Source organism: Amblyomma mixtum, chromosome 1, assembly GCF_055824585.1.
Source record: "Amblyomma mixtum isolate Tamu chromosome 1, ASM5582458v1, whole genome shotgun sequence".
NCBI lineage: Eukaryota > Metazoa > Arthropoda > Arachnida > Ixodida > Ixodidae > Amblyomma > Amblyomma mixtum.
The window spans coordinates 39,809,079-39,822,783 of record NC_143012.1 but is presented as its reverse complement, the minus strand read 5'-3'; the positions used below and the strand labels follow the sequence as shown (position 1 = coordinate 39,822,783).

Here is a 13,705-nt window from a genome sequence, read left to right as displayed (position 1 = left end):
ATGCCGTTCAGGAAATGAATAACTGCCGAGTGTTTGAAGAAGAAGAGTTTCTAACCTTGTCTGGGAGAAGGTGCAAATTTATGGACAGCGTTCCGCCCGAGTCCAGCACTGGAAAGACTCTGAAGGTGACGAGCGTTGGCTCGTGCAGACTCAAGTTGAAGCCAGATGTGAAGTTGGATTCGTCTGGACCAGGGTCCAGCCTGTAGCCATACTCAAACGTCCCAGGCATGTTGATGTGCTGGCAAAACAACAAAAACAAAAAAAGTGATTTTCTGATTAGGGCCACACACAGCAACTGTGCCTGCACTGGTCTCAACTCGCACATCTAAAAAAACGTACAGTAAAAATAGATTTATGCTTGCATTCCTGATAAGTTACAGCTGCTTTCCAAATATATAGTTCTACACCTTAGTGAGAGAGATCAACAGAATACAAGTCCTGCTATTTATTTGCAGAATCTGCGGAAACTGGAGTTTCCTAAACACTTACCGTAAAAATCGGAATATAGGTAGGACCGGAATATAGGTCGACCCCCCGACTAACCAATTCTAAAAATTAAAAAAATCTTCTTCAACGGCAAAAGTACAGAAAGACACCCTTACCTTGAAACAAATGCGACTCAACCGGCTGCACAATGGTGACAGTATTTATTTTCATTTAGATGCTGCTCGTACGTACACCAGCCAATTCTTTAACAGTACCGTGCAACCATCGACCCACGTGCTTGTCAGTGCCTTATTAACGGCACTGAGCGGCGAAACAAGCGAGATACGCACATGTGCACACATGCGCTTACTCTCGCTTCTTTCACCACTCCGTGATAAGGTGCTGGCAGACACGTGAGGCAATGGCCGCGCGATACTGTTAAAGAATTGGCCGGGTGTAGAGTACAGAGAAGGGCACGAAGTGCGCAAGCGTTACTCCGAGTCATCAGAGTCGTCCGAACTCGAGTCGGATGGCAATTGCTTCTCGCTGCCCACGTCCCGTAGAGCATCATCCTTTGTGCCGTCTAGCGCATTGCTTATGCTGCATTTTCTAAAAAATTTGTGAACCATCTCTGGGGGGAGAGATTTCCGCACCCACGACACCCAGCCACAAACCAAAATAACTTTGTGACAACGGAAGCGTAAATTGGCGATGCCACAACGTCGCCATACCGCGCTGCTGCTGATGGCGATGGTGACGGAAGCTGTTGACTTCAGCCGCCCATTGTTGCAAGACTTCCGTAGTTTTTCCGCTAATGACCGGTATATAACACGGGGGTCGACTTCTTGCCATGGTTTTTTGAAAAAAAGTTCGACCTATATTCCGGTTTTTACAGTACGTAATAGCTGCAAGCTGCTTTGCTATGTCTGCAACAAAATCAAGTCACTCAGTAGAGTGCTTTGTTCCCCACATTGGCTGAGAAAATGTGAAAGTGCACCAAAGAAAAAAAGCAAAGGCAACGAAAAAAAATACAACCCTGACTGCCCATTTGTTATTCTTTCCATCAGTCCACACTTTCCGCTAGGTTCAAGCAATCAGACCAGTGTCAAGCTCTGCTGAACGATAACTTAACCAAAACAGTTCCAAGCACCTTCCACAAATGTGCATCAAGGCAAATTCAATACAGTAGTAGGCCTGTATTACTAATGTGCAGCAAATATATGGTACATTTGTATGTATTCAATCATTTCACACTTGCATATATATATTTACTGCAAATGCATACAGGGTGTTTCACCTAAGGCTACACAATATCAAAAAATTGTCTTTCCAGTTAGAAGAGCGCTTTTTTGGCGTAGCGCTGTCAACGATGTAGCACAGCAGAATACAGCTCAGACGTGCTAACCAGCACGCTGGTTAACTAATATTTAATAGTCAACTTTTTAACTATTACTGTTAGGCTCCTTAATTATTTAGGGGAGTGCAGCTCACAGTAAATAATATTCCCATCAGTTTTTAGAATTTCGAAATTGCGGTTATGCTTGGTGCAATGGCCCAACAAAATCTGGCTACATCGCGTCAAAATACACGCGCTTTCGAGAAGCTTGCACGTAAAGCGACCTCTCCAGTGCACGTAACTCGTCGAAATAGCTAAAATTTGTTGAGCCACAGCACCGAAGGTAACTGCATTTTTGAAATTATAAAAACTGATGTGGATATCAATTACGGTGGGCTATGTGCCTCTCAATAATTAAGAGCCTAACAGTAATAGTTAAAAAGTTAACTATTCAATACTAGTTGACCAGCTTGCTAGTCAGCACATCTTAGCTGTTTTCTGATACACCGCTGACAATGCTGTGCCGAAAAAAATGCTCTTGTAACTCAAACAGCCCCCTTTTTTTAAATAGTGGAAAGTCTTAATTGAAACACCCTGTATATATACGCAGCCAAACCCGTGGACATACTCTCACATATTGGCCGATCTGGTAAACCTGTTCTGTCAATAGTGCGGTGAGCCTGCCACTTTGGACCACATAATCTGGGACTGCTTGGAGGACCCGCCTCTGGTAGATCTAGTTACATTTCCCTCTTCTAGACAATGGGAAGCTGTTCTCGCCAGCTTTGACATCAGCGTTCAGTCCAGGGCGACGACGAGAGCACTAGAGGTCGCTAACAGAATACAAATGCCGGCCACCTGGAGCGGCTGAATTGACCTAGGAGACCCGCCATTTGATTTGCTGACAAATAAAGTTGTTTCTCTATCTCTCTCTCTCTCTCTCTATATATATATATATATATACCGTATTTATTCGAATCTAGGCCGATAGTTTTTTCAAAAAAACGAGATGTAGAACTCTTATGTCGGCTTAGATTCGAGGATTTCGTTTCGAGGTTTCGTATTCGTAAAATACGAATAAATGTAGCACGCAGGTGGCGCCCCCACAAAACGCCAACAAAAGACAGCACTGTAGCCGTTGCTATCCGTAGCCGTTGCTATCCGTAGCCGATACTGATCAAAGCACACATGAGCACTGGCTGCCATTTTGGCCTTGTTCTGTTCTCGTGCGGTGGCGTGAGCACATTCGCAGCAGTGAAGTTTTCGTGCGTGGTTTTTATCACCAACACCATGGCACCAAACAGGCGGTGCCATTATAGTGCCGCCTTCAAGCGGAAAGTTATACTCGCTGCAGAGCAGTCGTCAAATCTTCAAGCCAGGCGGGACTTCGGTGGCTGATCCCGGGCTGGCATTGCATATGTCTCCTCGCCCAAACGCCAGCCCGGGATCAGCCTGAGCGGGTTCCTGGCAATAAATGTCGTTTGCGTGCTGTACCTCTTGTTCGCAGTTGTTTTTTTGGCCGGCCTACAATCGAGGTAAGTTTTTTTTTTTTTCTGTGGCCTTCAACTTTCGGGTCTCGGCTTAGAATCGTGGCCGGCCTAGATTCGAGTAAATACGGTATATATATCGGAGCAATCATGTTATGTGCTATACGAAGGTTAGAGAAAAGGTGACAAACATTGGTTTTAACGCAGGACATAGAAGAAGGTGACAGACGACTCCACAGACTTCAAACATAGAACAGAAGAATATGAACTAAGGTTGCGCCTTTTCGCAGTAAACCAGAGCTACCTACAGTATTGCAGAACTTTTACAGCATCAGTACAATGCAGCAAGAAGGAATGCAGCAGATCTCATGTAGACTGAACTCTTCTGGCTGACGCAACAGGTTGATGAGTATGCTTACCGCCAGCTCATGGGAGGGCCAACAGTGATTCGAAAATTTTGGCACTTGCAGGTATTCCTGGAGGACCGTCCTCAGCATGGTCGCGTTAGCGCTGAACATTTTCTCCAACATGTCCAAATTATCCTTCCTCCTACTCTTGGCGGCGGGGCTCATCATCGTTGACCTGCAATCTGATAGCCGCCAATGCTCAAACGGCAAACGGAAAAAACAAAAATACCTTTGCGGGAAAAACGCCAACAAACCTTCAAGAACTGTGGACAATTTACAACTAAAGCGATACAAAGGAAAGCTGGCCTCCTTAACTGAGAAGGCCTTCCCAGCTGCTATAAACAGGCCACTCTGTTTACACAGTTTTTCCAGATGTGTAACTTCAAGAAATCTTGTATTTGACCTTATTAACGCACGCCTAATACAGCAGCAACAAGCAACATTAGCTGACATCAGAATCCATGCAGTACATATATCACTATGCTCATACCACTAACATTCACAACATCCAGCACTAACACCTAGCAGCAACTACTCTGGGATTTGGTGAGCTAGCGGTGGTTGGTGGTTGTGCATACTAGGGGTTGGATTTTTCAGTTTTTTTTTTTTTTTAATTTGGCTGACCCTTTCTTTTTTATTTCTATTCCAGAACCCGAGTTTCAGTTTTTTTCGACGAATACCATTTTTGATGAATGAAATACTGACTTTTTTTAGTGATGGTTTATGGGGGTTTAGCGTCCCAAAGCGAATTAGGCTATGAGGGATGCCGTAGTGCAGGGCTCTGGTGATTTCGACCATCTATGGTTTTTTATCGTGCATTGACATCGTACAGTACACGGGCCTCTAGAATTTCGCTTCCAGCAAAATTCGACCACCGCGGCCAGGACTGAACCCGCATCTTTCGGGTCAGCAGCCGAGCACCATAACCACTGAGCCACTGCGGCGGCTGTACAAGGATTCGTTGTACAAAAAATTGACATATTTAAAATCACTGTACAAAAATACCTGTTCCTTGAAGGTTTCATAGTTGTGACTATGACTTTAAAAATTTTTTTCATACATCAGTGTGACCAGTGAATGCTTGCTGCTATCGCCGATAGCTAGGAAAACTTACCAATTAATGCAGAGCCACAAAATACTTCAGCCCCACATTTTCCCATGCAGTTCGGAAAACCTCCAAGTCATACACCTAAGTCTGCCTCATGCTAAAATGAGGTACAAAACAAATTTTAAAAGATGAGGGTTCTGCCGTTGCGGAGACTTACCATGCGGGGTGAGGAGAATTTTAAACTCCACCGAGTCTTCCAATGTCGGCACGACTAGAATGTAGTTCCACGCATCCACAGCAGGAATCATGGTGCCACTGCAAGGCCCAACATCCGAGCAGTTGACCACGGTACTTCGTCGCGATACCTCAACGTCTACTCCGTCTACTTCCGACGAAGGTGGAACCTCAGCAGTGGCATACACAATAAGCGGGCATGAGTCAGCAGTGCCGTTGCCCTGAATCTTGCATTCGGAGAGGCCAAAATCTAGTGTCCACATCTCCCGCGATGTTGCAAACCTTTAAAAGGACAAAAAAAGAACAATGTAAATGACAAACTATAATGAAAAGGCGGATTTATGACTTATGCCCGTGCCACACGCGTACAATAAATGGCAGTAAATGCTTAAGGCCTTAAGTTTGTTAATGCCATTATTTTCGGAGTTGGTGCTACACGTCCACATTTAATGCCATTATCGAAAGTGACGATGACGATAATGCTTGCAAGGTAGTCAAAAGTTTAATCTGAATTGTGGGGTTGAAATGGGGGGGATAAATGCGTATTCCCCGTTTAAGCGCGGCTGACTCAGTTCAAAACCGCGCTGACCCCACCCCGTGGTCGCGTACGCTACTGAGCGCACGCCGACCACGGCGGGCCGTGCTCTACGGGAACAAAGGAACGACACACTGGCTGACACAAACAAGGCATTTATTGCTATAACAACAATAACGCCAGCTAGCAACAAAATACACTGAGGAATCTAGGATGTCCGACTCACCAGCACGGCTACGAGCGAACGTCCGCCCACGGTAGGGCAAAGGGAACTCCGAGGTCGAGCGGGACGGGCTCGGCGGGAGTAAGTTCCGACCGAGACGCGCCCGTCGACGAAGAGCGAAGCTGCGAGCGAAACGTCTGCTCGCTTCCCGATGCCGGAGAGAAGAGAGCCAGCTATCCCCCGCGCGCGCGCAGCAAAACGCCATCCGTGGCGCTGGTGTCGCTACGACGCGAGCGCCCTCCCCTGTTAGTTAAAGTAACCAAAACAGAAGAGCGCGTTTCGGAGGAGCTAACAACAGTGGGGTGTGCAATGCGGGAAAGCGAACGCAGGGGACGAAGGCGTTCCCACATCCCCCCAACCTTAAATAGACCCACGCGCCTGCAAGTTACATGCTATGGAGGAGTCTCCTGGTCTTCATGCACTTGAGGCAGGTCGTGCAGCGGAGGTCACGCCGACAGAGTGCACGCAGTCTTCCGCGGTATTCCGAAGGCGGCGTGAAGGTCTCCGCTGGGACGACTCGCATGGCCCGCGGACTAAGTGCCCGCAGGCCCGCGAAGAGGAGGGCCGGTTGACCACCGCAGGCCAAGATTCCGCAGTAGTCGCCAGGGCAACAGCAGCCAGAGGTGGCTGCTGTCTGGTCTCGCCACAGCTGCCCCGGATGGATGCGGTGAACAGGATACAGGCCGCTCCGTCGCAGCAGGCGGCAGCGAGACGATGTGCACAGGACAGCAAGCCGCAGTGGCTCCGCTGGATCTGAAAGATTGCCAAAACACACTCCGCATGCCTTTAACGTAGGTCACGGGAGGGGAAACGGCGTACACAAAGGCCTGGTGGCTCAATGCTCAACTCGCTAGCAAAACGTGTCGGGCGGCTGTGCAACGCAAAGTTCGAGTGAACAAAGCCCTTTCTTGAGTTGAACGAGAATGCTCGGTTCATGCGAGGTTAAAAAAAAACAGGCGGCCAGCAAAGTGCGCCCCCTCTCAACACCACGGTCCGGTGGTCGTGTCACTTTTGACATGGCGCAGGCAGCTATGAATAGCCTTAGGCCTCACTGCCACAGTGAAGGTCGACGACCCCCAACAAAAGAAAGACCCGAAACGGGTTTCGTGCGCGCAGCCGCGAAGAGACATCAGCGTTGTGGGGTGGTCCTCCCCGCTCACTGCACGAAGCAGCTGCTGAGTGATCGGCGCCCACCGTATCGGACGGTGTCGGAACGCCCGGTGCCGAGCTGCAATACCAGCGAGCTCGTAACGGCACCCGTGGCACCAGGCCACCCGGCTCCCAGAGCCGCGACTCCCAGAGTCGAAAAAGAGACAGCGAGAAAATATATACAGAAAACTCGGACCACCCACGCGGCTTCCGTACTCACTCGCTTCGGGCTCGGCAACTCCGCGGGCGCTAGGCCTCGCGCTCCCTCGATGCGGACCAAGTGGTTCTTGAAGAAACTCCGGGAAGAAAACTTCACAAAAAAACATGCTGCGCATGTCGAAAAGTTCAAACATGCCGCAGCGCAATACACCTCGCACTCAAGAAAGCATGCCGCAGGTCCTAGCGATCAAAATTCACTCTAGGCCTAGCACTTGTCAAGTCCGGACAAAGAGCGTTCCTCGAACCGAACTGACAGTCGTCCAATGTTCCAAGAGCAGGCCCCACGTTGGGCTGCCAGATGTGGGGTTAAAACTGGGGAGATAAACACGTATTCCCCGTTTAAGCGCGGCTGACTCAGTTCAAAACCGCGCTGACCCCACCCCGTGGTCGCGTACGCTACTGAGCGCACGCCGACCACGGCGGGCCGTGCTCTACGGGAACAAAGGAACGACACACTGGCTGACACAAACAAGGCATTTATTGCTATAACAACAATAACGCCAGCTAGCAACAAAATACACTGAGGAATCTAGGATGTCCGACTCACCAGCACGGCTACGAGCGAACGTCCGCCCACGGTAGGGCAAAGGGAACTCCGAGGTCGAGCGGGACGGGCTCGGCGGGAGTAAGTTCCGACCGAGACGCGCCCGTCGACGAAGAGCGAAGCTGCGAGCGAAACGTCTGCTCGCTTCCCGATGCCGGAGAGAAGAGAGCCAGCTATCCCCCGCGCGCGCGCAGCAAAACGCCATCCGTGGCGCTGGTGTCGCTACGACGCGAGCGCCCTCCCCTGTTAGTTAAAGTAACCAAAACAGAAGAGCGCGTTTCGGAGGAGCTAACAACAGTGGGGTGTGCAATGCGGGAAAGCGAACGCAGGGGACGAAGGCGTTCCCACAGAATATAAACATTCCTAATGAGCACAAAATATCGGGAATGTCGTTAAAATGTAATGTAAAAATGATTTTCCAGAAAATACGGCTGTTCTTGCTTTACAAGTCGAAAAAGTAGCCATAAACTCGCATGTCGGCACACATCTCGAGAGTACCTGTCAAAAAGGCTGGTTAAAACGGCGCTCTTTGCAGCGAAAACACGGCATATATTAAATGCTTCATCTGACAAAGTTGCGAATTAACCGTTTGCTAGTGGTTAAGAAGTTGTTGCTCATGCTTTTCTGTATGTGGAATGGGAACAAGAGTACGCATTGCACGGGCGAATGACTTGTGGTGAACTCAGTAGGTCGCCAATGGCAGTAAGGCTAATGCCATTAAATTTATGCATGTGGCACCGCACGAATGCCATTAAAACTTAAGGCAGTAAGCACTTAATAACATTAAATCTGGCCGTGTTGCACAGGTATTAGACAGAAATGTGCTAGAGCTGCGCAGTTGGTGCTAACTGACATGCTCAAGTGGTCCATGATCACCACATTTTGTTTTATTGTGTTTACAGAAAACTTTTGGGAGACAAACCTAGATTTTCACTGCATTCCTCTATGTAAAGTATGCCATATGCACGCTGGCACAGCACATTCTGCGTTTACCGTAACAACAGAAGGCTATTTAGGCAGAGCTCTTGCCTGTTCAGGACAAACCTTAAAGGTGCACTGAAGAGGATTCTGAACTTGTCTTTTTGCCGCGGGAACTCGATCTACACGTTCCAAGCATTCTTAGAAACTGCAACTTATTGCCCTGTATGGCCGATTTCCCTAATTAAATCGAATTAACGTCCGGCTCCCGCCCTTTTTTTTGAATTCTGCCTCGTACGATGGGCGGAGTCGACCAACGCATGAAGTTCCTTTCAGCCAGCTCCGTGGAGGCTTTGCTTTCGCTTTATTTTGTTTTTTAGGTTTCCATGAATAAATAGTTTCATTCGCAGATAATATAGCCGCAAAATAACCCCGCAGGAATAAAAATACGCGCGGACTATTTGCTGCTACGGACTACTACGTATTACTCCGCCGATGGCAGAGCGGCTAGCCGCCACGGGACTGGGTGAAAGGCACTCCACGCGTTGGTCGACTCCGCCCACCGTAGGAGGCAGAATTCAAAAAAAAGGGCGGGAGCCGGCCGTTAATTCGATTTAATTTGGGAAATCGGCCATACAGGACAATAAGTCGCAGTTTCTAAGAATGCTAGGAACGTGTAGATCGAGTTCCCGCGGCAAAAAGACAAGTTCAGATTCCTCTTCAGTGCACCTTTAAGTGACTGGCTTCATTACCCATAGTGTTTCTTTATACTGAATCCATAGTAGTCCATGGTAGTGAGAGGGTAGGCAGATGGTTCCTTGACACCCACAAAGTGAACAAGAGAGGGAAAAGCCTCAGGGTGCTTTCCATCGCAGTGAGTACAATAATAACGAGTTTGGCAAGGAATGTTCGAGCTAAAGCTGTAAATTTAACGGCCCACTGACCAAATGCCACATAGAAGAAAAAACATTGCTCCACTTATTTCATGCTGTTAATCACCTGATCTTCAGCCCTTCTCTAATTCACCCAAACCTCATCACTAAGATAACCTCATAAAAAAAGAGAGAGAGATCAGGCTCCACCTTACTCCATTTATGGCTTGCTGCTCAACTGTAGACTCAAACACAGAGAAGCTGGAAAGAACAGGGCGGTCACTCGTCCATGTAGTTCACCTGAAGTATGTGGGCTTGTCGATGCTATGTGTAGTAGGCTGACCAGGCAGGACGTCAACGACCTCGTCCAAGAGGTATGGGGTCAGTGAGCTTGAGAGGTACACCTCACAGGGTGAAAACAGGTCCTGCATGCAAGCAAAGCACCCTGAAAATACTTCTCTGCCGAGCGTGACGCAGAGACGCAAACCAATAAAATTGTCGTTGCTGCAAAATGCTATTCATCGCGGCACAGCTAAGGATTATGCTAACTGATATGCATAAGTGGCTCGTGTCAACTACACTGCTTTTGACTCTGCTTAAATTAAGTGAATAATGGTGTTCAAGCTGTTTAGCTGATTAAAGAATTCAGCTTAATAATTAAGCATCCTGAAAGAAGCTAAATATATATTAAGGTTCCCACTTGTATTGTGCTCACAACTGTGCATCCACATTGGTTCCATTGCACAGTGTGTACAGGAAACATAGGTTATGCAAAGCTAGGAAGTGAAAAAATGGGTACTGTCACAACTGACAAAATGGTGGTGGCACAGAAGAAGAGGAAAGAAGAGAGTTCAAGCAAGCTTAGGAAGAAACACTATCCACCAAAACTGCAACATTCTTTGTGGAATTAGGAAGGCTGCTGTTCTTCCCCTTCAACAATTTTTTTGCTAATCTTAACATAGCAAGCAATTATTGCAGTTCAGTGCAAATCTTCCAAGACCATGTGAAGTTGTGCAGATTTTGAGCAGTTGACTTTTTGACCACTAACCAATGACAGATGTATACAGGCATAACCCAGCAGTGCCATTTCATGGCTGCGAATTGGCTGTATGCTAAAAATAAGAAGGCGCTTTGAGTGGCTGCTACCACAAGAAATGAAGGAGAATCTAACTTTTCATTTCATTTGTAAGTGCTAAACATCATAGAAGTTGGTCAACTTGGCTGTGATGTTCACAGCAACATAATCGTTCTGCAGAGTACGTATATGCGCTATGCCCAAAGTGTTGCCACCACTATGTTGCCACGACAGTCTGAAGTTGGGCTAGTAGGGCGTTGGTAAATTAAGAACACAGAGACCATGCAGACTAACAGAAGATATAAGACAGAAGCACAATTAAAAAAAAATAATGACTAATGCATAAGCAGTACTTTGGTCACCTTTTCTGAAAAAGAAATAGCACATCTAGACGGCTAGCCCTTTGGTAACACTTTTGAAAGCCTTCCGTCTCTTTTCCTGTTGTTCATCCTTGCTGTGTGTTCTTTTTCCTTTCTCATTCTCCTCTTTCTTCTTCTTTCATCAAAAACCTCCATGCTTTCTATTTTCTCTTCATTGTGTCCCCGCACTCGCACTGTTTTTAATCTGCCAACACCATGTCACCTTTCCTTTTCTTTACTCACATACACACTATGAGCCATAATCAACGCTACATGACAGTACACACAACATATGCAAGAAGAAAATGAAGGGAGAGTGAAGTTGAGCAAACAGGTAAGGCCTTCCTCACCTTCTGCAAAATCCTCTGGTGAGGATCTAGCGTGAACGCTGCTGCAAACCACTGGCCGGGGTCAGGCGAGGTGACGTTGATGATGTGCTGCTGCGAGTCGGTGGTAAAGATAAGGCTTCGCATTCGCTGGCGCTTGGTCACAAAGTGGTCAGGAAAAGTGGCATTCAGGGGGCTTAACACAGGCAGCCCTCCAAACTGGAGGTATCTGTAAAAGCACGACAATTAAGTAATCAGTAGCTCACATCAAACAGCAAGGAGCAAGAACATACAACAAAAATTGCACAATCATCACTGGAAGAAGTTTATGTGGAGTCACAGGTGGCTTCGAGCAAGAGCCATGCTCACACAATATCATATCTGGGGGTAAAAAAAAACACCCTACACATCATTTTTTACTATATCAATTTTACAAAGAATTTGATTCATGTCATGCCCGATAAACTTTTCCATTGCTCTAAAGCAAAGTGCAATGCAAAAGGCTTGTACTCGGTGCTACCAGGTGGCATCACAAGCTGCTATCCAAAATCCAATCCAATCCAATCCATAGTTGCAATGCTTATAGGCCATGGTCACCACATCATCCCCACTATAATTACCTCTTTCATATTTGCCATTACCGGACTGCTAGCTTCCAATCAATGACTTCAACATCAGCATATTCTAGTGCCATGAAACGAGACATCACAGTGACAGCACTTGCTGATTTCAAAAGCGTATAACAGATGGAGCTGTGAGCACGACTCACAAGTGGACGGTGTCCGGCCTGCAGTGACTGCTGATGTTGGCCTTGAACATCCACGTAGCTGTGAACGTGCCTTGCGGAACAACAAAAGGCAGCAACGTCACATCGCCATACCGCCGGTAAGGGTACACTAGCCGTGGCTCCAAGCTCTGGCTCATGGCAGCTGTGTCCAGATCTGCAGAAGGCACAACACACTCTACATTAGGATACATTAGAAAAAGCAGTTGGCAACAACAGACCATGGCCTACAGGGTGCCGTATTACACTACTAAATGTTCACAGCAGTAAATGACATCAACATTCAATATGGTAACACTAAATATTCAAGGCATATTTTGGACTTGAGTGATCGTTTTAAACATTAGAGGGTGACGGAAAAAACTTTTTTTTATCACTCCATCCAGTTTCAAGAACATTTCATAGATGGTGCCAGCTGCTTCAGCAGCGGAGCGAAAAACTGCAGCATGCGAGGCGGCCGCTAACTATTGGTGGAGTGGCACATTTACAGAGGTTCTGCGCTGTACTTTTCCTTTTGTTTCCAAGAAAAGCTGTTGCCAAGTGTTAGCTATAGCTAAGCTGAAAAGAAACTGCAATGTTTTATGCACACGTAGCAAAATTTAACATTGTGAAGATGTGAAGCCATTCACAAGACCATCATGGAAGAAACCCATTCAAAATTGTAATAAATAATCAATGTGGCAGTGCAATAAATAAAGCAGTAGTGTGCAAGTGAATTGCAACTTGACCTCAACTGGAGCTATGCACTTATTTGAAAATTGTTGACTAACTGCTTAACACCAAAAACAAAAAAAGCTGGCAAGAGCTTTCGAACGGAAGTTCGTAAAAGTTTAGAGCTTTTAGAAGAATTAGCCTCTTTATTCATTGTGCCGTTTCGCAGCTCAAATGCTATCCACAGTCTGGCTTCAGCTTGTGGCTCAGTTTCCCAATTTACTCGACAAGCCAGGAACTCAGCAACATCTATGCCAGTTTGCTATCACGAATTCCTTCCAACTCCCATTCAGTTGGATAAAAAATTAAATTTGTGCACCAGTGGCTCTCCTTTATTTCAATATTTATTTATTTATTTATTTATTTATTCATTCAAAGTACCTACAGCGCCCATGAGGCATTATTGTAGGGGGGTTACTACTATATACAATAACAAATGCAAAGAAGATATTGGAAAACATGTCAGCAAGGATAACACAACATATTAAAAGAAGACTAAATGAGTTTACAACTAGTATGAGTGATGGCACAGTGCTGGTAAACACACGAGAACTTCAGCCTGAAGATTTTTCTTCGGGTTGCTAAAGTCTTCCAAATAAAGGAGACACTACGAAGCACCAGTACTACACAAATATGCTGAAACAGCGTAAGTGATGCGCTACTCAGTACGTGAGGCACAATGAGCAGCCACTCATGCACGTCTGCTCTGAATGTCAGTTCTGACACACTAAACTGAAGACGAGCTGTGAATTGCTGTACAACACCGGTGTGGGCTTTTGATACCACACTGTAAGCCAATCATCCATATCACCTATGTTGCTATTGTTGCTGCAACGGTTTGGCGATCAAGAACAATGATCAATGAACATTCATGCAGCACAGTTATTAGCGCCTGCAACTGGAACAAATACATAAGGGAAAAAAAGACGCAGGTCAACGAATGGGTCTTGCATGAGCTGACAGCTGGGTTACCACGTTATTAAAGCTGCACCAGCCCAAAGCCTTCTTAAGCACCCCGCAACTTGGCTTACTTCCAAAACAGAAAAGAAAGA

General features: G+C 46.6%; 1 protein-coding gene across 3 annotated transcripts in view; it reads right to left on the bottom strand.

Annotated features, from left to right (window-relative positions):
- The window catches only part of LOC149366102 (transmembrane protein 8B-like), a 33,408-nt gene that overhangs the window by 18,521 nt on the left and 1,182 nt on the right, over positions 1-13,705 (bottom strand). For all 3 annotated transcript variants that reach the window (XM_089548581.1, XM_089548590.1, XM_089548599.1), the window contains exons 2-7: positions 11,928-12,099; positions 11,183-11,387; positions 9,699-9,823; positions 4,922-5,220; positions 3,669-3,838; positions 56-238 (exon numbers count right to left, since the gene is read on the bottom strand). In XM_089548581.1, coding sequence (XP_089404707.1) covers positions 56-238; positions 3,669-3,838; positions 4,922-5,220; positions 9,699-9,823; positions 11,183-11,387; positions 11,928-12,099 — 1,154 coding nt within the window. The remainder of the gene's footprint in view (positions 1-55; positions 239-3,668; positions 3,839-4,921; positions 5,221-9,698; positions 9,824-11,182; positions 11,388-11,927; positions 12,100-13,705) is intronic.